Raw genomic sequence first — 22,835 nt, forward strand, 5'->3', positions numbered from 1 at the left:
ATACTTTGTGGACAACGGTGTTTGCATGCGTATGGTTTTGCCGAAGCTGTAGCCACTTTTTTGGAGGAATGAAAGACGTATGTTCGGCTCTCAAAATGGGATTGTTTTTGCACGCTGTTGGCTCTGTCACCCCCACCGAGTCCGCAGCAGACCGGGTAAGGTTGAGCAGTCAACAACAAGGCTCTCTCTCTCAGGACTGTTAGCTGGCTAGTTATCCGGCTAAGTTAGCAAACTGTCCAACTACACTTTTATTGGCGTATAAAACAAAAAGCCCAATCATTATGGCAGCGTAGTGTATATGCTGTCGCTCTATACTGACTTGCTTTAACTTTTTCTGTGCTGTCAAGAAAGATGTTAGCATGCTTGCGGAGCTCTGTTGCTAGATGCGATAGCTAACGTACCTAGCATTGTTAAAGTAAAGGGACGCTCGTGAGTCAGGGCCTCGCTCTGTTGTGTTTACGGTAAAGGAAAGGGTTGACATTTGAGCCAGAAGTGAGAAGCATCGGAAATAAAAGCAGTTCTACGGGTATAAATGCACGCACACAGGTAGACATAACAACTAGCACTGCCTGCTCATGTGATAATCCTTTCCTGCATAACAGAACATAGTTCAATTAGTTAACATAATATAATGGCTTTTCTGTGTCAAGATAACGTTAGATGTTATTGTCAGGGTGTTGACAATGACATTGTTATAATGTCCTATCAGTTGACCCAATCATCAGATCATCCGGCTTTTTAATAATTAATATGTTTTAAAGATGATCTTTTCTGTATTACTATGTGTTAATGTGTCTTCTTATGTAATGCAGACATTGAAGCACAGTCTCCAGGTTCTCTCCTTTCATTGTTACAATACGGCAAACACACCTGCAGATAATGATAGGGTGTCAAATGTAACTGTTATAAGCATTCATTTTGGACGGGAGCCGAGGAAAACATGTCTTCTGTATGGATTGTAGTGCAGTTTCTACACGACTTTCAAACGCGTTACTACATTACAAGTCACTGTTTGAATTCACTTTTTCAGGGTTTATTGAATTAGAAATTACAAGTAAGCTTTAATAAATTGTTTATTCTCAAAAGGAAATGTTCCTGCCCAGAGGGATATTTTTAAATTCTTAAGGTCATCAGTCCTACCCTTTTTTTTTTAGAGACATGCTGTGGTTGCAATATTACACATTGTTGTGTTTCTTATATAACTGCAATTGTGGATGCATAATGAGTGGGTGGATTGATGTCATTTCTCAGCATCCAGTACTGTTCCCTATCAGCAATTTAGTCTTGAGTATATTTAGTCATGCAATTATTCTTGCTCGTATGATTATTCATTGAAAACTTTAAGGGCGTGCAGCATTGTGCATTGAGAGAAGCTCTAAAATTGAGGTATGTAATGTTTTTTAGAGTATGAAACTGCAAACTACAAAGTAAGACTAATTCATAACTATGTGGAAACAGCAGATTTAGCATTATGTTGTATCAAGCCTGGTTGACTTACTGTAGCAAGAGTGAAGAGATGCAATAACAACATTCTGCATTCTTACGTCTGCTGATTACACACTCAAAGATGTGTTAGAACTACGTCTTCACTAGCTTGACTACATAAGGATTTTCATGATCATTTAGATTCAGGCCATCATTGGTACTGTTGTTTCCTCTGACCGCAAGAAAGAAAAAATGCAAAAGAACGATATGCTACGGACCCAAGAATTTGCAATGTTGTGTTTTAGAGATGCAGCAATTTGTCGACTGATCGATTAGTCGGTCGAAAGAATAATAATCGCCAACTATTTTGATAATTGATTCATTATTTAAGTCATATTTCATGCAAAAATGTCAGAAACCTCTCTAATATGGAGATCTTCTGCTTTGCTCTGTCTTATTTCATGTTAAACTGAAAATCTTTAGGCTTTGAACTGACAAAACAAGACATAATGTCACCACCTTGGACTTGGATAGTTTTCAATATTTTTAAGTAATCCTTGGTTGCAGCCCTAGTTGTGTGGCTGCAAATGTGAGTCTTTCCATTTGTCGTGAGAAAGTAGGGAAAGCTCAGTCATCACCCATATCAGGACTTTATCAGTCCTTTCATACAAGATAACACCCGCTCTGTTTTATCAGTAGCTAATGTGCTAAAATATCTCTAAAGGTTCACACAAGTGATGAAGGTTAAAGATCCTCTGCTGTCCAAGAGTCCTGCTAAGACATCAAGGCACAAGACGCACAAACTCACTTTTCTACTCCTTTACTTTTCTCTAAGCAAAGAAAACATCCTGTTTCTGTTGTTATCACATGCAGCGTCATGTATCTGTTTGTTATCAGTGCACGCATGTGAACACAAACTGTATGAATTACATTTTTGCAGTCAGTTATCTATCATTATTTCTAGAAGAACTGGTAGTGGTAAAACCATGCCTGCAAGAAGTGTGTCATTTGTTGGTGCGTGGAAGTCTGATGGCCTTAGAATACACTTTACATGGCACTGAGCTATATCGTCTATACAGTCCTTGATCTGTCAAAACTGTGCACTTCCCACTGGTGTGAGCTTTTTCAACTTGATGTATTCAGAAGCTGTTGTCTCTAAAACTTGTCTGTTATTTGTCTTTTTGCCAAATACTAAGAGCTTATAAAGCTGAGGTAACTAGTACAGTCACATGACATCATGGGGTAAAATAAAGCTAGCCTATAAGCCAGGGACTCATGTCAGCTTCCACCACACACACACACACACACACACGGATCGCTCTACGCATTAATTCAGTGACTTCTTTTTTCCATGAGAACCATCATTTTTCTTTTTTATTATTACTTCATTGCAGGTATGTACTTTACAAGTGATCAGTTACATCACTTGTATTATTCATTCTGACACAATTATGTGTTTAACCAAAGAAATAAAAGAAAGAAGAAACAAACGCACAAAAAGAAAATAGTGATAAAAACAATAATAATAATAGGACCATCTTCTCTTAAGCCATTTTCAAATTCCACTGTGCTTTTCATACAATGCTCCTTTAGTGCAGTCTTAAAGTTTCATGAAAACCTTCAGGATCAGCATTAAAATTGTCAACGTTCATAATACATTAACGACCTAAAACATTCTTTGTGAAATGTAAGTAACAGTTATCCTGCAACGTATTGCTCAGAAGTCCATCATGAATGTTTTCCTTGACGCTGCCTGACGGGTCTGGCTTCAGGGAAGCTCGTAGTGTCAGCTTTAACTCTCACTGAGCACCCACAGTTTAGTGTCAAAGCTTGATTGTAGTCTTATGATTGTGTTTGTGGAACTGACCTCCTCAGCTGTTGACATTTGGAAGTCCGTCTTTAGGGGAATCTATAGCATTAAAGAGACAGTTCACACAAAATGCATATCTTTCCTCTTACATGTATTGCTATTTATCAATCTGGATTGTTTTGGTGTAAGTTGAAGAGTGTTGGAGATATCATGACTTCCTGAGATGTAAACATTAATGAGCGCTAACCTTAGCTAGCTCAGTGGTGCTAGGTGAGTTGGCAGTATCGGTTAGCTTCCTTCTGCGCGTTGATACCGTTGGCAGGTGTAGTTCCGTAAAGAGAACATAGTTCCTACTTGAAACTGCTCACAACAAGGTCTGTGGATTATCCTGAGTAACTGGGTCATGCTTTCTGGAAAAAGACATTGCTGTTGAGTTGCTTTGAGCACCACAAGCCGAGTTCTAGTTCCGTTATATTGTAGAGAAGACAGACATCTCTACACTCTGCATCTCACACCAAAACAATCCATTGATACATAGCCTTACAGGTAAAATGATTTTGGGATGAACTGTCCCTAAACAGTTGCTAGAAACATGTCATGTAACCTTGATGACTATGAAAGAACTCCTTTCTTTGTTGCAGGACAGAACAATAAATAAGGGGTCAGCGAGGTCTCTGTGCATCAGCTAACTGCAAGTCCCTCCAGTCCTGTGTAAGGGGATAAACTCTGGCCGTGCTGTCAGAACAAACTAAGAACTGTAGCCACTTATCTCCAGGAACAGTATTCGATAGTCATCAACCGTTTTCACTGCCTTCGCATTTCAACAGCTTCTCATTATTACGGTTGATTATTTTCTAACGCTGCAATCATTTCTGGGACGGAAACCCAATCCGCCTTTAATCTGGTAGTATAGCATAACAGAGGTGAATTGTTAACTGTTTGGATGTGAGACAGAGGAATCTAGTCTGTGCAGATTCTACACTGTCTGTTTCAGAAGGATAAAAGTTACACATTTGTTCAGGTTAAGCTGTCTGCTCTTTGTTCCTGCTTCACAATTGACTTTGCAGAATGACATGCGTGTTAAAGATTAGATGGAGCACCTTTTCTCTACGGAGGTCTGTTTACGAAACCCCGCTTCAGTACTCTGCTATCTTTATGCAGCGCAGGCTGAAGACCCAAACAAACTAGATGATTATCTGTATTGAATTGCAAAAAGGGCTGAGCCTGCCAAGTGGGGAGCATATGGTGCAGAGTCAGTGAAAACAGCTGAAGTTATCCGAGACAAAGTGGAGGAACAGAACATTATGTGTTTATTACACAGACAATTAAATCCCTTCATGTTCGGGCTGTTTTCTTTTGGGTTTGTAATGTCATGTTGATAAGGTTGAAAGAACTGTTGAGAAATGACTAATCTTTCGTGTTCGAGGTTGTGGCCACATTTAATATCAGCAGTTTGGATTGTGCTGATCCGGTGTGTGACGAATCATTCCTGCGTTACCGCTCTGCGTCTGGCTCTCTCTGTGCTTTTTCTTGCTGTTCTCTCCAGGCCTCACACACCTCTCAGCGCCCTGTATGCCTTATTATCATGCCCAGCTAGGAGCTCGCCCTCTGCTGCTGCTGCGCGTGCGTGTGTGCGTGTGTGCGTGTGTGCGTGTGTGTGTGCGTGTGATAGAGAGGGAGGCAGGGAGAGGGAGTGAGAGTATGTTTGACTTCTTTTGTGGGATAATGACCCGTGAGGTTGGAGGGACTTGTCTGGGATTTTTGGACCCTGCATCATCATCATGCATCGCAATCTGGGACCTTCACTGGTAATCTATAGAGAGCAAAACTACCCTTCTGTAGAACTTCTTCTTCTTTGGCTAGCTAGTCATCGAGCTAATCTAGAAGAAAACATCTAAGGTGATAAAATCCACATGATTTTGACTACAGTGCTCCCTTGTCTTGTGGCACTACGCGGATCCAGCCGATCTGATTATCGTCTCGCGCACGTCCTCAGTCAGGTTCACTTTGGACCAGGCAGTTATATTGACAGGTAAAACATGAGACAAACATCTAATTGATTTTGGAGGAAAGTCGACTGTTAGTTAAACACCTTCTGATGGTTTATATCTCTGATTAGGCCTCAGCTAAACCTTTTTAAGTTGAACTTGTGTTTTAGGTCTCAGAGCAACATATTGAGGGGGTTTGTGCTGGCTGCGGTTCAGAAATTTGCACTTGATATTGGCCTTAAATACCGATGAAATTCAAGCACCTTGTTTACTCCAGAGCTAAGTATAAATGTGGCAACAAGATATCTGCAGTGTTACCATTCTAAATCAAAGATCAGGTCTAGGCTTGTAAAAACTAATTCTTTCTTCCAACACACTTACCGTACAACGAGTGCAATATATACTCATTCTTATTGTGTACTGTTTTTTTGTAGTAAGTGTATAATAACTCAACATCATGCTATACTAACTGTATACATGATGCGATACCTTTCAGACATCAAATATGACTTCAGAATTCCACTGTAAATTCAACTTTACAAACTTTTCACCACCTTTCCCAAATAATTTAGTTTGTTTTGCAGACTTGAGCATTGCCTCTAGAAATATGTATTTATGTATGTAACTGGACATTGTGCATGTTTCAGTAAACTGAAGAAGAGAGTAATAATAATGAGCCCAAAGTGCTTCACAGCAAAAACATAACAATTAGTACAAGATTAGACAGAATGAGAGCATTTACAGTACAATAATCACAGTGTTGATGTAAATGAGTCTGAAGTGCCATTATAAAAATAGCAGAATTAAAATAGCTGAATTAAAATAGTATAAAATAGCAGAATTAAAATATCAGATAAAATAGGCAGAATTAAAATAGTATTAAAATAGCAGAATTAAAATAGTATAAAATAACATTGGAAATCATGCCTAGTTTCATATCATGAGTACACGATGAACTAGCTCCAAAACTATTTAAATCGGAAACAACACCTTTATTTCTCCCACAGAAGACATGTTGTCCTGTCACAGTAGGAAAAGCAAGGGTGCAAACAATATGAGAGCTGCTTCAGTTTCAGAGTGCTGGTATTGTGCATGCTGTGTCATTATCACCCACTCATGGCTCACTGGGACTAATATAATGGAGACATTGTCAGTGCTATCTGTGCGGCTCTAATGATGACGGCTGGCCACTCAAACCACTTTGGTTGTGTTGGCTGAGGAGCAACAAGGTCTAGTAGTCGACCATGGAAGGAAAAATAAATAAATAAGATTTAGATTAGATTAGATCTCAAACTGAGAGGCTGAAAATGAGTAGATTCCACTAGGAAAATAAGTCAAACCAAACTAAATTGAAATAAACATTAACATTCAGAACAAACAACTAAAACTAACAAGAACTTTTTTTATGTAGCTTCTAAAAGTAGTCAAATGTGTCCCTTCCAGTTACTTTTCAGTTGAATGTAATGTAGATCAAATTTCAGGATTTCTTTCACTTTGGCAATAAACACTGTTCGTGTTGATCGGTGTAAAACATTTCGGGAGTCCAAAAAATAAAACATGAAACATGGTGGGGGGCTCTGTTATTTTTTTTATTGACACTGCGCAACGTAATCGGATGCCTTGAGATGTTGATCAGACTTTCCTTTTAAAGCGACACCGCTTCTCTCTTGCAGAGCCTACTGCACTGTGAAGGTGTGAACAACCAGAGCTACAGCTGTGAGTCCGGACACTGCTGCGGGGAGTCTCAGTGCTGCAGCTACTACTATGAGCTCTGGTGTAAGTATCCTGCTTGTCTTCACTTCACACATGTAGAACAAATAAGGCATATAAGGAAAATAAATAAGTACTAAATATAAGTAATGTGAATATATAATAGCGGTAAAATAGGAGAATAAAAAAAAATATCAGCAGCAGCAAAAGTCTAGAATTTAAAGGTCACGTCAGTTCCTCTGCGATGGCCCCTCTATGTGTGAGTTGAGTCCTGCACGGGTCCACTTTTGCAAACCCGCACTCGCAAAGCTCAAACCAGGACATGACCCCTACCTGGGAATTTATATCAATACTAATACAAATTAATACAAAACCCATTCGCCCGTGGGTGCCCGACCCGGTGCAGATTAGATAATGAGATCAGTCAACGCTAACCTGTAAGAGGTGTCATGTTCGACTGCCAGCAAAGCAAAGAAGGTCCCAGAACAACACTACTAACCCATAAGAACAAATCCTGAATGAACACTTGCAGCCCACCTTCACTGGCAACATATACGACTCCTTGAGTTTCAAGGACATACTTTGGAAAGGCCCGGCGGTGTGACCTGAACATGCCTGATTTGGAGCCAGCCCAGATGGAATTTTGGACTCAACAGTTTCTTTAGATCAAATGTCCCCTCAAGGGTGCCATGTCACCTGAAAAGTTTCTCGCACGGCCAAATGGTGACATCAGACGCTTCGAGTGGCGCGCAGGATGCCGTTCTTGTGGGTGATGCCTTCAGGTGGGTGAAGAACACATTGACCCATAAATTGGTAGCGTTAATGCAACAGAATTTTGTGAACCTGAATTTTAAAGTAATTGTAAGCCATGTCATTTTACGTGTCTTTTTTTCAGATCCAGCAGACTGTCTGAGGCTGCAGAGCCACACGTGGAACAGCTCCAAAAATGTTTATTTCTCGCACATGCTTCCGAGATTAGTGGATGGTTTCGTTGCAAGGAGGATGAAGCTTTGGTTAAAATAAACCTGAAGCGTAAAATAAGACAAATTTAACAGCAAGATATTTTACTCTGCACTACTACACAATAGTTGTAGGATGGTGGTTGGACTCATTGAGTTATAAAAACACCGAAAGGAAAGATTTAAAAAACGGTTTAAATACTACTTCAGGGGCTTTTTCACCAAATACATTTCTACAGTAAAACTACCCACAGCTCTCTACGTGTTGAATGTTATTGATTCGCTGTAACTAAGTGTTAAAACATTTTAAATGAACTGTATACATCAAGTATGTTGTGTATTAGCTGTACCTCATTCCCACTTTGAACATGTTAACATGTGATGCACTGTAAGAACACGTGCAGTATTAAATGTCTTACTTTACACAGGTTGTCTTTGGAAATTCTTTGGCAACTTAGTCTCAATTGTTTCACGAGGCAGATGAGATATTTGTTATGCTCCCACATCATGTCTATCAATGCTCTAAAATTGTGTTGCTGACCTGACGCTGGAAACCTTTTAAATTGTCTTGTCCAAATCTTCCGTGACAAAGTTTCTTTAGGATTTGGTCCACAAGCGGCATTGGTGATGGGGTAGAGGCGAATACTTGTATTTTCAGGATGTAATTGTTTTAAACTTAAGGAGTGGAGTCATTGTATACACACACTCTAGAAATGTGTTTTCTACATGCAGTTATTCGTACTTCTGTAACACTTTTATTTAAGGGTACAAAACAGCAAGTAAGAAATGCATACCTTCCTGCACCTGTGTTTTACATTCCTGTTCTGTACATTTACTGCATACATGTATTTATATGCCACCAAATGAGCTTGAAACCAGTTAAGGCCCTGTCACACAGTTCCGTATGACAGAAACATATGCCGGCGCATATGAAATATCGGCAATAGGTTGATATAAATTAAGGGTAAGTTGTGATCGTTTGAAGGACGCAGACGTTACGCCAGACGTATGGCCCTGTCACACAGCTCCGTGTGGCAGAAACATGCCGGCGTATATGAAAAGTAGCTCAAAAGTTGTCGGAGTCCAAATACGTCCAACCTTTCCACAGCGGTGTTGTAGCTGACGTATACATAACGAATACATAACAAATTATTATACGTATGTCAAACATTGATAGCGTATCCCTTACCTATTTAAAACGTATCAGAGCGTCTGGACAACGGAGCTGGAAAAGTGCCATCTGGTTCACGTCATGCTGATGCTGGAGAACGGCTAACATGCTGAACGCTAGCTGTACTGTAGAAACACGTTTAATAAGTTACTCCGTCATCAGGCATCATCTTAACATAGGGTAGGAATAGGTTATCCACTCGTTATCAATAAGTTGGCTGTAGGATTCACCGTCAGCCGACGTAGCCTATATCTAATGTACCTTTAACGTATTCACGTAGGTATTCACGTACTGTATTTACGTAGGTAAGTATTCACATACTGTATTTACGTAGGTAAATATTCACGTACGTATTCCGTATTCACGTATTCACGTATGTCTAACGTCACGTAACGTCTGCATATCTTATGAAGCACACGTCGGGTACGTCCGGTAATTTTGAACATGCTCAAAACATCAACAACATTCCTCTGATACATACTGTATAAGTAAGTGATACTCTATCAACAGGTTGGACATGCGTATCTGTATACGTTCTCTTTTCCGATCCGATGAAAAGTTGGACATATTTGGACTATGACAATATTCGGCGCATACGTTTCTGTCATACGGACATGTGTGACAGGGCCTTTACATAGAAAATGACATTTTTGTGTTGCCTGTTGTAACTTTGTAACTTTTCTTTTTGTCATATCACATGTAGATGATAGTCAGATGCAAACATGTTGCTGCATGATTTATACAAAGAGTTTGATCAAATGCATGGCTCTAAAATGTTCTTTTCTATGTATATTAACTGGATTCCAGCTCATTTGATGGCATATAAATGAATGTTATTTTATTATATTTGCTTTTAGGTCAGTTATGTTCAGTTGTGCACTATTAATATAACTGAAACCATACTCGTACTCCTTATGTCACAATGTATGCCCATACAGGTTATGTAGATTTATTTATTGTATACTCATAGAGGTAATGGATTCCCTGAATACATTGTAGTCCAGGGTGTGACTGGGTGTGACTCAGTATTTCTGCAGTTTCAGATAAAGATCAGGCTACAATAATATTATTAGTATTATACTATTTATAGAATTAGATCAAGTGGAGGCTGTTTAGGATTGTTTCCAGTTCACAACATGTTTTTGTCTTCAATCCATATTTGTTGCCAAAACTGCAGTCAAAAAATGCGACTGTCCTGTACATACAGGGAGATCTAGCAGCAATCTAACGTTGTAAAACAACAACAAAGTTTCCTCTTCTTTTGGGGTGATGACGCTAAAAAATGACAACTGATATCCAAAGCTTCATTCAACAGAAGCTTTGCGTATAAATAAAGAAAAGCACATTCAGTAAAGCCCTGCAGTAAACACAAACTGCTGCTTCTTCCAAGCCTTTTTTTGCTCCCTGCAGCTGTTTAGACTGGATCCTAGATAGTGCAGCTCCACACATAATGCCTTTGTGGAAAATTAGGACTTCATGTCATATGGAAAAAGTACAGATCGTTCTTAAACAATCACAATGTGCTGGGATGTTGTAGTCACAGATTATGCCTCTCAGTGATGGTTGAATTAATTGTATGCCATAAAACTCATAATGCAATACATTCAGGAGAAGTTTCCTTGTTAGAACCAGATGTTGGCCATCTTTGATCTGCTGCTGTGTTGTTTGTGTTAGCAGCAGGCACTTCATGTTACATCACCACAAGCTAGTACAGTTTATGGATATCGTAGAGCACAATGTTTCCTGTTTAAACATCTTCATCATTGTATGAGTTTATTTTAAATATCAAGCCGACGATCACATCTATTTTGTTGGAGTAAACGTAACATGACAGTGTTGAACTTCCTCCCTCTTCAGGGTTTTGGTTGGTGTGGGCGATCATCTTCATTTTGAGCTGCTGCTGCGTGTGTCACCATCGCCGCACCAAACAACGTCTGCAGCAGCAACAACGGCAGCACGAGATCAACCTCATCGCTTACCGCGAAGCACACAACTACCCCTCTGTGCCCTTCTTCTTCAGTAAGAGCTGCACCTCCGCACACACAACATGATGATACCACCTGATGTGTCACTTGTTTGTTGTTGTATTTGTCTATATGAATTCTATTGATGACTGGCAATTACTTAGAACGGATATGAGTACCGAGCACCTAAAGCTGAACCAATCAACATTGTCATATTAACGATGGACCCAATGACTAGATCAAGTGTGAAAGGGGTTGCTTGTAACGACACACCCATAGAGGATAATCACCCGACTCGGCAGTTCTCCCCAGCTCTATGGAGTTATTTAACTTCTTTTAGCTCATTGTTTTGGTTTTCCAGCCCGCAACTTTGTTGTTCTGGCTCAGTGTCACCGCTCAGCAGACAGACCAAGTCAGCGACGAGCCGGTGAACATAGCGGAGCATTTAGCAGCTAAATGGACGAGCAGGAGTTGGTGAAGAGCAAAAACAAATGTTCTCTGTGTCTGCGGAATGATTGGAGAGACAACTGTTTGCTTACAAGTTTGTTACAACAACTTTATTAGGTGATAATATCAACGGTGCTACCCCCTAGTGGCAAAAAGTGCGGGACTTTTACATTCTGTATAAATGAACGTCCGTTACATTCCAGCCAAACAAGTTCACACTATGCTGAGTAAGCCTTTTGGTGCACAGGAAAGCTCTTTGCATTCGCACTATACCAGAGTTGTGGTGTCTGGAGTCAGTGGCAAATCGCTGAGATCTCTGCACCACCTTTGCTTTCTTACTTTAGTCTTTCTTCTGAATGACAGAGTTTCCTTTTGCTGCTCCGTCGCTCTGGTCTCAGCCATATGGTAATTACTCTCACTGCCAGAGGGAGACATAAGTTCTGCACTCTAAAATAGATGAATACTGCTGATGCATCCATTCACGCCAACAAGTGTTAGCTTTGCACAGAAACAAGTTAATTTTGTACACAGAAAATAAACGTCAGTTGAGCAAAACAATTTTTTTTTTATAAACTATAAACAGAGCAGAGTGTCATTTTTCTCAAAGGTTGATTGAAAAGTGATATTGTTCCATGTTGGTCCACTTATCATTATGAAGGCAGCTTGAGTGAGAAAATAAAACCTTCAGGTAAGAATCTCAGCTTTAAATCCAAAAATGTTTAAAAGTATTTCTGGTTTGTTTGAAGGAAGTCCTACAGCTCTGTCCCCCAAACTTCTTAGCTTTGAAGAGCGGCCCCTTTTTCTCACTGAGACAGAGAATCGCCATGTGCATTAATCTTACCTTAAAAAAACATTTTGTTGTGTGGAAGCACTTTTTTCCTACCTAGCAAACATTTTTTAACACCGGTGCACACAGCATAAAAATTGTCTGGTCATTAGATTTTTATTACCTGACCCCATTACTAGGACTACCAGCTGCAGTGTCTGACTCACAGCACACCCGTGTCAAGTGCGTTGTAATGGTGACGGTGTTTATTGGATAGAAAAACTTGGGGTTGGACTCTAGACAATTAAAATTCTTAAAAAAGGTTATTCTAATCATCAAACTGAGGAATTAAAAACTAGTGACAAACAACACAGTGTGTGCCTGATTCAAAGCAGTCCCTGGCTCAAATGTAATGTTTGCACTGACATGTATCCCTGGTTTCACACAGCGTCAGAGCCTTCCCTGTTTGCATGCCCCAGTTTTCAGGAGACGGCCAGCATTGCTCTCTTGGTACCTCGCCAGTGTTGCAACACCATCTCGCACAGGGCTGCAACGGCCTTCAGCACAGAATTGACCCAGAAATGAGCTTGTTTTGTCACATTTTCCCCCAATTGCTTTGGGAATGTTTGAATAATGATCTGGGAAGTTCAGTGAGGTCATACTGAAATATTTAGGGGTCAGACTAACTACTAACCAAGTGTTGATTGCCTTGTAGAATGTATTAAGTTGTGTCCATTGTTTTCAGTGCATATGCAAATCTATGCTTTTTAATTTTTTTGCTTCAGGGTTTCTGCCAAACTACCTCCTGCCGGACTATGAAGAGGTGGTCAACAGGCCTCCGACTCCTCCCCCTCCCTACAGTGCCTTACACACAGGCCCATCCTCAGTGGCTACTAGCCCACTGGCTCCTGAGCTGCAGGAGGGACACTGTCAAACCATCCAGCCCACTCCGGTGCCCCCGGTCTCTGACAGTCTGTGTTGCAGACCCCGCACAGAGGAACCACAACCCCCCACCTTAGACTTGAGGCCAAAGCCTGACAACAAGCCCCTGCAGACAGCACAAGAGTCCGGCGTGATTCTGCTGTCCGATGGGCTCAATAGGGAGGGACTTACCAGCCAGGAGAAAAGAAGTGGAAGCGGGGACGACTCCTGTAAGGACCCCCTGCTGAAGGAGCCGTCGGAGGGTTCCTCTGAGGACAAAGATCGGCTCCCCAACGGACGGAGGAGGCGATTCACAGGGGACTCTGGGATTGAGGTGTGTGTGTGCGGCACGCGAGGGAGCAGCAGTTTTAGTGGAGCTGGAGGGACAGGCCAGGAAGACAAGAAGTTGAGGGAGCTAGAGAGCCTGCTGGGGCACGAGGGAGTAGACGAGGAGGAGGAGGAGGAGGAGGAGGAGGAGGAGGAGGAGGCGGGCGACTTCTGCGACAGCTGCAACCATCAAACCTCCTTCGGTGCAGAGGAGGAGCAGGCGCCGGGCGGGCTGGAGAGGCGGGTCGCACGTGGGCCTCCTCAGCCGGCTAACCAGACAAGCAGCGCCGCACTCCACCCTCCAGTGTGCCTCCTCCTGCACACCATCAACGAGCAGGAGGGGCCGCACCTCAGCACCAGCACTGAGCCGCAGGGCTGAAACACACCTGCGTCTCGTAGAGGGAAGAGACAGAGCATGGAGGCATTTGCTTTTGTACCTGAGCAAGTGTTTTATGTCTAAATACTGAGTGTGAGTATTTCTATGAATGTGTGCATCTTAGATAAAAGCAGGTGTGGGAGCAGGAGGTGGAATCTCAGCTAAATATGAAGAATATAAACTGAGAAGGTCATAAATCTAAGACAGCCTGCTCCTCCCCACACTGGAACAGTGGCCTTAACCTGTGTATTTGTGTTGTGTTTGGGCAGTCCAAGCCCTTTAACAAGCCTGTGGCAAATTGAGACTTCTCACTCTGCACACACACAGTCCTTTAGTTGTTCTTCTGATGCATCATAAGCTAATGACACACAGTCAAAGCCTTGATAGCTGTGATGTCAGGAAAGGACAAACGGCAGGAACATTTTGGATGAGTGCAATGTGGATATAACACAGTGAGTGCTTATGCAAACTGATACTGTACAGGGACGCTAGAACAAGGCTGTGTGGGACGTCCCGTCAGACTCATACTTCTTAAGTGCTTCTTTTTTTTTTGCGATTTAAAAGCCGCTCTGCCTTGTGCGTGTTTGTGTTGCTTCTCTATCTGCCCCAGCTAGTGATAGAGAAGTATAAGTGCATTTACAAATCTTCATGTGAGCAGTTCCTATTTTGCACAAAGTGTATTTAAATGAAGTTTTTTAGCTAAAACAAATCAAAACAGAAAATGCTTTCCGTCTTAAATTGCAGTACGTGATTTAGTGTCTTAGGGTTTTGGTGCAACATCTGTAAGAAATGGAACTATGTGGATTGTTAGTCGGGAGTGCGACAGATCTACTTTGTTCACAATCATTTAAATTATATATGTTTTAATGTTTGTAGTTTGTGCCTACCACCCCCCCCCCCCCAAAAAAAAAAAAAAAATGGAGAACTTTGATGAACAATGATGAGTTTCACTGAAGCTGAGAGACAATGAGGAAGCAGATACCAAACCCCAGAGAAGAATATTAAGCTTCTTAGAGATTACAAATGAGATGGGCAACGTCAGACCTCAAACCTTTGTGTCATTCATTTCAGCAGATTGCCACGTTTCACCAGCTATAACAACATGTTCACTCTTTGCATTGGATTTTCATAGTAGCACAATTTCACCATGTTATAGCCTTGGTGTTTATTAATTAAACATTCATAGCAGCTTCCTGAAGGGTCTATCAGGGTGTGATTTTCACCAAAATATGGCTTGTTAACAGTTTTTTTTTTACTAATGGATGAGGTTGTCAATATAATGCATTGTGTTGTTCAATTTGAGAGAGAAAAGGCTCCTTATAAATACAAATATTATATAATGATATATATTTTGTATATTCAGTTTTAGTTCATTAATTTAGTTTACATACAAAAGCAAAGAATCAGTTAAGGTAATAAAATAAGTTTGGTAGTTGTCCTTGGTTATTCTTAATATCTGAATATCTATAAACACAAGTTCGCATCACAGGATATTTTTTTATGATGGACAAACTGTTAACAACAAGTTAACAAGCAATATTCATAATGCTGCTACTGCGGATAAAAAGACCACATAGTTCTATTATATGTATCTTCTATGTAATGCCTTGAAGAGCCTGAATGTTTTAAATCTAAATCTTACAGGAGCTGTAATAAAGATGATTGGTGATGAATGGGCCATCAAAAATGCCAAACTTTTACAAATTAAGTGAAATTTTACTTTGCCCACTCTCTGAGATGTGGTGATGCTACCTGTCATTGTGTCTTTGGAGCACCCTCAACCATGCACACAGCGCAATGTCTGCAAAGCACAAATGTTTTAAATCACAGATTTCTATATATACCCTAAAACAATCTAACAGAAGATGTCTCTCAAAGCTTCTAGCACAAGTTCAATTGTAACGTGATCTTTCTGTATTAGCAGTAAGATGATTGTATCTTACCCATGAATACCTGAACACTCTAAAGTGCTGTATATGTTAATGCTTTTTGTGAGCTACAAAGTGATATTGTGTGATTGTGGTACATGTAGTACCAAGACGAGCTATTTTTCATATCAGCTGAAATCCTTTAAATAAAAATTATTGTAACTGTATAAAAGATGTAGAACCACTTTATATATGAAAATGTGTATAATATTCTGTAACATGTTTGTGAACCAAATAGTTGCTTTCATAATTTTTATGAAATCATTAGCTTTATTGTTATGGACAGATATTTGTGTTTCTCATTATTGGTATTATTTTGTTGTGTGCAGGGTACGTTTTGACTAACAATACAATAGATAACAAGATCAGGGGCATCTTGCCAAAGACACGTTTTATTTCCTAAGTGTGTGTGTAAGGTAGTTTTGCACGTATTCTTTGAATGTTCTGATCATAAGCCATTTATTACAACAAACACGATGGATGTATGTTTAATAAAACATGCCTTTTTAAATTCAAGCTGACTCTTGTTGTCAAGACTGCGTTAAGTTTCTTTTCTTTGTGTGGAAAACCATAACAACTTTGGATTGAAGTGCCTGTACCAGGGTCCAGCTGCGGTTTCAGGCAGTGAGGGACAGGGTGTGCTGTTAAGCAGGAAGTCGACTGACTGAAGTTAATGTTGTTCAGAGAGCAAACAAAGCGGTGCTGCAGAAAGCTTTCCTCTACAAAGTGTGGATTATATTAGCACTTGAGATCATGGCTGAAGAAAACAGGTAAGAACAAGCTCAAAACATGCCTCGTGTCTCATTTATAGTATTGTATTTCATGTAGCATTATAAATTGAGCAAGTGGCGTGAGTCAGATTTGAACCTTCACCTGTAACGTTAACATGAGGCGGTGACATCTGTGTTATAGTAACGTTACATTAAGTACTAAATATTAACCTCCTGCTGTAAACGTGTGGTGTTATAACTTTATTTGAATGTATCTAACCAGCAATGTGAGTTAGCACTTAGCAAATAGCTAACAGTAAAGTTAACGACGTTACATGAAATTTGAAGTTAACTTACAAAAACGTATTTTTCAAGTGCGTGTGCAAAAGGCTTCGTCGATAGCACCATTCACGTGGACGTCAAGGTAGCTATATATATATATAGGTATATAACGTGCATCACTCTTCATACTACATGACAAAGTGGTCGCTAGCTTAACTAAAGTGCCTTTATTAGCTAAAACACTGACAACCTTAGTTAAACACATAATGTTTTAGTTCTCCGGTCTCAAGGAGAATTCACCGACCAAAGTACCGTTATTATTAGTCAACAGTCAATTTTGCAACGCATACTCACCGTGCCATGTAGGCTACTAGCTGATGACAACCTGCTGCATGAGCTACTCTGCCCCAACAGGATTATTACAGCAAGGTGCTGAAGAAAACCGCAGACCTGAAGACCAACGCCTGTGTGGCTCCAGCCCAGCCCATCCCTGCCTTCATCCGCCAGGCTCTGAAGAAGGTGCACCCCGAAGTCACCGCCAGGTCTCTAGTTTCCCTCTCAGTTGTTGCTTCACATGTGTTTACACTGCAACGACCACTGATCCACAGATGCTCACAGTGGGTGTCCTTCTTCTCCCTCAGGTACTATGGCTGTGGTCTGGTGGTGCCAGAGTGCTTGGAGGGCTGCAGGATACTCGACCTGGGCAGTGGGAGTGGGAGAGACGTCTACATGCTGAGTGAGCTGGTGGGCGAGAAGGGCCATGTCACTGGCATTGACATGACTGAGGACCAGGTACAGTACATCGGCATCACAGTATGGCTACAGTGCACAGTGAACTGTCAATGATGTACAGATAGGTCTTTAAATGGACTATTAATGAAGCCTGTCTTTCTAAACCCAAAAGCTGTTGTTTAAGCTTTTGGGTTTAGAAAGATACAATTCTGCTCCACAGTATGGATGCACAGCTTAAGACTAATTTTGCAAATTCACCTTCCAATGCAACAGTGTCTTCTCTTCTAGCTTGACGTGGCCAGGACGTATGTGGACTATCACATGAAAGAGTTTGGCTACAAGAAGCCCAATGTGACTTTTGTCCAGGGTTACATTGAGGCCCTAACAGAAGTGGGCCTGGAAAAGAGCTCCTTTGATATCATTATGTAAGAAGTCTTTGTTTTGTATTTTAATGCTGTGTAATTGTAGAGACATTGTGTTAAAATGTTGATTTTCTGCAATAGCTCCAACTGTGTGGTGAATCTCTCTCCAGACAAAAAGCGAGTACTGGCTGAAGCCTACAGTGTGCTTAAGGTACGCTTGCTTTTCAGTGAAGCTTTGGCCTCATTTTCCTATCGAATCTCACAAAATATGACAAGATTGCTTTGACAAAAGGCAAAAACATTTATTTGAACCATTGAACCTGTTAGTCTATGTAGTTTGCATTGATATTCACTGCAGACACTGTTGACTGTTGATCTTTAGGAGGGGGGTGAGCTGTACTTCAGTGACGTCTACAGCAGTGGAAGACTAACAGAGGAAATTAAAAATCACAAAGTGCTGTGGGGTACGTCAAATTAATAACCTACTGCCATAAAAAGCTCACAGACACGTGCCAGAACATCACAATGTAATGTATCTTGGCAGGTGAGTGTCTTGGTGGAGCGCTCTGGTGGAAGGATCTGCTGCAGTTGGCTGAAGAAGTAGGCTTCAGCCCCCCACGTCTGGTGACAGCCAGCGTCATCACTGTCGACAACAAAGAGCTGCAGGACGTTCTGGGTTTGATACTATTTTGTTTCTTATTTGTTACTTAATGTCTTTTTGTGTATTACATTGGTTGCTTGTTTAAACATTAACAGGGTGCGTTGCAGTAACAACCATTACTTTTCAAACTAGATGCACATAATCTTGCACCAACATTACAATGTATTTTAAGACTAAAACTTAAATTTAAATAGTTTTACTGATGTATTTATTTTTGGTTCCAGCCTAAATTTGTAAGGCCTTGCACACCCATACAGAAGTTTCCACTTATTCTTGCTAATAGACTCTTGCCCAGGATGAGGAGGGAGGAAGATTATTGCTGCATTCAAATGCTCCCCGGATATTCCCATTTCCCGAGTTGGAAAGTTGTTCTCCCGACTTTCTTGTGTTCATATCTTAATGTGGAAAAAAAATTAAAACAACCTGGACCCGCCATGTTTTTGCGTAATATGACCTCGAGTCAACTCGACAAGTTGTGTGCAAACATTTTTAAACACGACTTGCAGAGTTGTTCATGTGAATGTTCTCAGTTGGGACCTCAACTTCCGAATATTCTGACACCACACGAATGCAGCATATGTAAAGTCACCAAACTTCATGAACCAATTAGAATGATAGTCATCAGGAAAGTGAGGGAGATGTCAATCAAGCACAGTTTGCACACGCCCACCCAGAGGTTTAATTAGCCTTAATAAGTGAAAACACCTGTGTGGATGATCCATGGTTGTGTCGGGCTCTTGAGGGTTTGTGCAGGTGTTAATTGACAGGTCATTTGGTTGAATTTTAATAATAATAATAATAATAATAATAAATTGTATTTATAAAGCGCCTTTCAATCTCAAGGTGCTAAAAAGCAGGACAACAACAACAGCAGACATAAGATTTTACAGAAAGGCTTTTGTGAAGAGAAAGGTTTTTAGGCTCTTCTTGACGGAGTCGGTGGCCTGTGGAGCCCTCAGGTGTTCTGTGAATGTTATGAGTTACTACACTTCTAGGCTGCTTTCCAAATCGCATACTTTATATTTGTACTTTTAGTACATATTGCAGCTGCCCCTACAAGCGTGTGGTGTTGTATGCATACAATTGGGACATACGGTACTTCTTTATACTAACATGGCGCCTTAAACTTTGACCCTCTTGATCATATATTTGCTGCAAAGGATTGTGGGTCAGAATAGCCAGAAAAGACCAGATGCATTAGGACATCCTGGTATTTTTTTTGGCCTACTACATTTGACATACTATGTATTGGGACAAACTAAATATTTTTCTGGCATACTAAATAGTATGATAGTATGTGTATTGGAACGCAGGGCTGCTCTTCAGTCCTGTAGCGTTCTTAACAGCCAACTGGTCTCAGGATTTCTCAGAAGAGTTGAATGCAGTCTAGTTTTAGAGATTTACTTGGAGCCCACATTTTCAATTCTTAAAAATCACATTAGCTGTGACCAGCTCCAAATATTGCCATTGTTTATTGCATTGTGGCAAGGTGCTTTACACAATTATGCAATTTTACTGTCCATTTTATTAGATTTCATTCTTTTCTTCTCCAGTGTGATTGATGTAAATGCTGAAATCTATTTTTTTTATTAAATGTTTTTCTTATTATTATTATCCTGGTTTAAATAGATACACTGACATTTTCATGATTTTGATTCATTAACTAGCTAGGTTGGAGTTTAATTTGTGCTGCACAACTCTTGTTAATTTTTAACGTATGTTCAACTGGGTTCTACTAAACTCTTATCACTAACTTCTAATTGTGTTGGTAGAACTTAAGGATCCGTTGTTAATTGTTCAATGATTGTGCACACCAGATATTATAGATTGCTGTCAAAGTTGATTGATGCATTTATTGATTCTCTGTTCCCTGTTTTTGCAATACAGGCGACTTCAAGTTTGTCTCTGCCACATACCGCCTGTTCAAGATTCCTAAAGGCAACACCAAGAGCTGTCAGGTCATATATAACGGGAGCATTACAGGAGTAGAGGACAGCTTCCAGTTTGACAGTCAATACACATTCAAGGTCTGTACATCTCGCAAAATATCTTCAGCTCATACACTGTATACACATTTTCTCAGACGTGGATGTATTTCACAGGTGGATGAAGTGGTGGAGGTTGATGGAGAAGTGGCGGCCATCCTGACCCGTTCCAGATTTACGGAGGACTTCACTTTACAGCCACCTGGAGGCCCCCCTGAGTCCTGTGGAGTCAAACCTAAGGTCAGTGTCACAACTAAATTCCTGGATGTGGAAATGTCTTTCTGTGATTTTCCTTTGAGCACTAGAGGTCAGTGTGTTTGTCGTATCAGTTTCAAGTGTGTGACACACCCAGAGAGCCCCACTGTCTCAACCGTGCACACAGTCACACAAGCATGTGTGCACCAGGACGCATGCTGCAAGTTATTATACACACTCACACTCACATACCCACTCAAACATACATACGCACAAATCCACACGCACAAGGTCAAGCAGCTGTCTTGGAGTCATAACCAGACTGTGGAGTCATGCTGGGGAACCTTGAACAGGAAGGAATGTTCTCTTCTCAGCTAATGGAATGCCATCTTATCAGCTCTCATGGTCGTTCTGTGCACACACACACGCATCTACAACACCCCTATATATTTTTCAATGACTACCCTAATCTCGTAATCACTCGCAACATTTTATTCTGCTATCGAGGGATTTCCATTTTGCTTTTGTGCAGCAAAGAATTAAATTGAAAATCTGTGATTTATTGAAATTTGTCCCAGGGTTTAACCTTTGGACTGCCCCTCTGAAGTGAAATCAGGTCCAAGATACTTTTCTCTAATCAGCACGGCTAGTTGGTGATAATAGTAATAAATGCCTTTGGTCATGTTCTTGAAAGCACAGCTACTGTGAAATGGTGATTTAATGAACAACCCGTGTCTGATAAAAGAGACACTGATGGAGGTGTGAACATGAATTCAAAAACTGAAAAACGTGTTCAACTTGTATTCGTCTATTATGTAGAATGTTGAGCATATTCATGTGTTTAATGCTCACTTTTCAAACTTTTTCTACATTCCATAAAATTGTCTTGGAAGAAACACTGTATGTAATGCATGAATAGAACTGGATTTAGGTTGTACTCTCCTCCTGATTTATACCTTCTTTTTTTAACTTTTGATACAGGCAGGCATTGTGGATCCTTTCCAGCTGGTCCTTCAGCTGGAGAAACAACGCCCAGGTTCAGCCACAGGGGGATGCTGCAGCACACAGTCTGCCTGCTGCAAATGATGGTGGGAAGAGCACTGAGAAATACAGGCCCAGCATCATACCGTGTATGCATAATAACAATATAATGACTAAATTATGCCTCATGCAGTGTCATTATGTTGTGTCGTATTAGCATTTGAAATTAGATTTCAACTATTTAAAATGAATCACTTACACAAAAACATGTGTCTTATGGATGTTCTGTGCAAACTTCGCTTTAATCTCTCAAACTTGAAAAACAGAAAAGACTGAAAATAAGAACTTAATTTATTAAAATATTAATGTTGCATGAATGAAATTACTTTGGCTTTATATTAAGGCACGATACAGATGCCTACAAAATCAAAACGTGTACATAATCTTGAACCGTATTGGTGCCTTCTTATAAGGCTATTCTTTTGTAATTTTGTCAACACTCTTGGACATCTGAATTTCTTATTCATGCCTTCCTCGGGACTTTCAACCTTTGCCATGACAAATGACACTACTTCTGCTGTAATACCTTTAATTTCATTTATTTGTTTTGGCAGTATATTGACAATACTGTGAGCCTCGCAAACTGTTCTAATATCAGCATTATTGTGTTAATTATGATGTGTTATTTCTGTTATAAGATAATAAATAATGTCAATCAATTGAATGTCATATACATTATTGCACATGTCATATAGCTTCTTTACACCAGTGTTGTATTTGGTTTATTTAAGATAAGAACAAATCTGCAAAAGAATGGAAGGATTTGAAATAGGCCTTTAGTGCTGGTCGCTGATGAATACAAACCCTCTGAAACTATTTACTATAGGCAAGTTAAATCAGAGGGATCGAGAAATACAATTTTTTTTTACAACTTTTCTCGCATTGTGCTCCACCTCTACAGGTCTCTTAAAATCCTTAAAATAAAGAAATCTGAGAAGGAGAAATCATTCTTTGGTTAGACCGCCTAGAACTCATACACATTAGAGCTCTAACCTGTGATGGAAGGTCACAAGTAGAGAGTGCTTCAATTTTTTAAGGGGTCACTTTCTAAGACGTCAACTTTGGTTTCCAAACT

The 22,835-nt window shown here is 40.3% G+C and overlaps 2 protein-coding genes across 6 annotated transcripts in view; both read left to right on the top strand.

The window, feature by feature from the left end:
• Window positions 1–16,313, top strand: part of wbp1lb (WW domain binding protein 1-like b) — a 16,519-nt gene extending 206 nt beyond the window's left edge. The window contains exons 1-4 of one of the 5 annotated variants that reach the window (XM_029436375.1): window positions 1–155; window positions 6,897–6,999; window positions 10,921–11,082; window positions 13,026–16,313. The exon at window positions 1–155 is cut by the window's left edge and continues 206 nt beyond it. In XM_029436375.1, coding sequence (XP_029292235.1) covers window positions 69–155; window positions 6,897–6,999; window positions 10,921–11,082; window positions 13,026–13,867 — 1,194 coding nt within the window. In that variant the 5' untranslated portion in view covers window positions 1–68 and the 3' untranslated portion in view covers window positions 13,868–16,313. The other 4 variants (XM_029436385.1, XR_003832569.1, XR_003832570.1 and 1 more) reach the window with 4 other exon arrangements.
• A 107-nt stretch (window positions 16,314–16,420) lies between these two features.
• Window positions 16,421–22,419, top strand: as3mt (arsenite methyltransferase). Its single transcript, XM_029434359.1, has 11 exons — window positions 16,421–16,562; window positions 16,878–16,926; window positions 17,199–17,326; window positions 17,426–17,576; window positions 17,805–17,941; window positions 18,020–18,089; window positions 18,261–18,342; window positions 18,423–18,554; window positions 20,427–20,566; window positions 20,642–20,764; window positions 21,701–22,419. The coding sequence occupies exons 1-11, from the start codon at window positions 16,546–16,548 to the stop codon at window positions 21,803–21,805; spliced, it is 1,134 nt and encodes a 377-aa protein (XP_029290219.1). The 5' UTR covers window positions 16,421–16,545; the 3' UTR covers window positions 21,806–22,419.
• The last annotated feature ends 416 nt before the right edge of the window (window positions 22,420–22,835 follow it).

This window comes from Cottoperca gobio, chromosome 1, assembly GCF_900634415.1.
Source record: "Cottoperca gobio chromosome 1, fCotGob3.1, whole genome shotgun sequence".
NCBI lineage: Eukaryota > Metazoa > Chordata > Actinopteri > Perciformes > Bovichtidae > Cottoperca > Cottoperca gobio.

Excerpts from the sequence above, each read along its gene's own strand:
- as3mt (XM_029434359.1), top strand. Across the intron at positions 17,577-17,804 it reads TTGACATGACTGAGGACCAG|CTTGACGTGGCCAGGACGTA; the intron begins GTACAGTACATC and ends CTTCTCTTCTAG. Across the intron at positions 20,567-20,641 it reads ACAGTCAATACACATTCAAG|GTGGATGAAGTGGTGGAGGT; the intron begins GTCTGTACATCT and ends TGTATTTCACAG.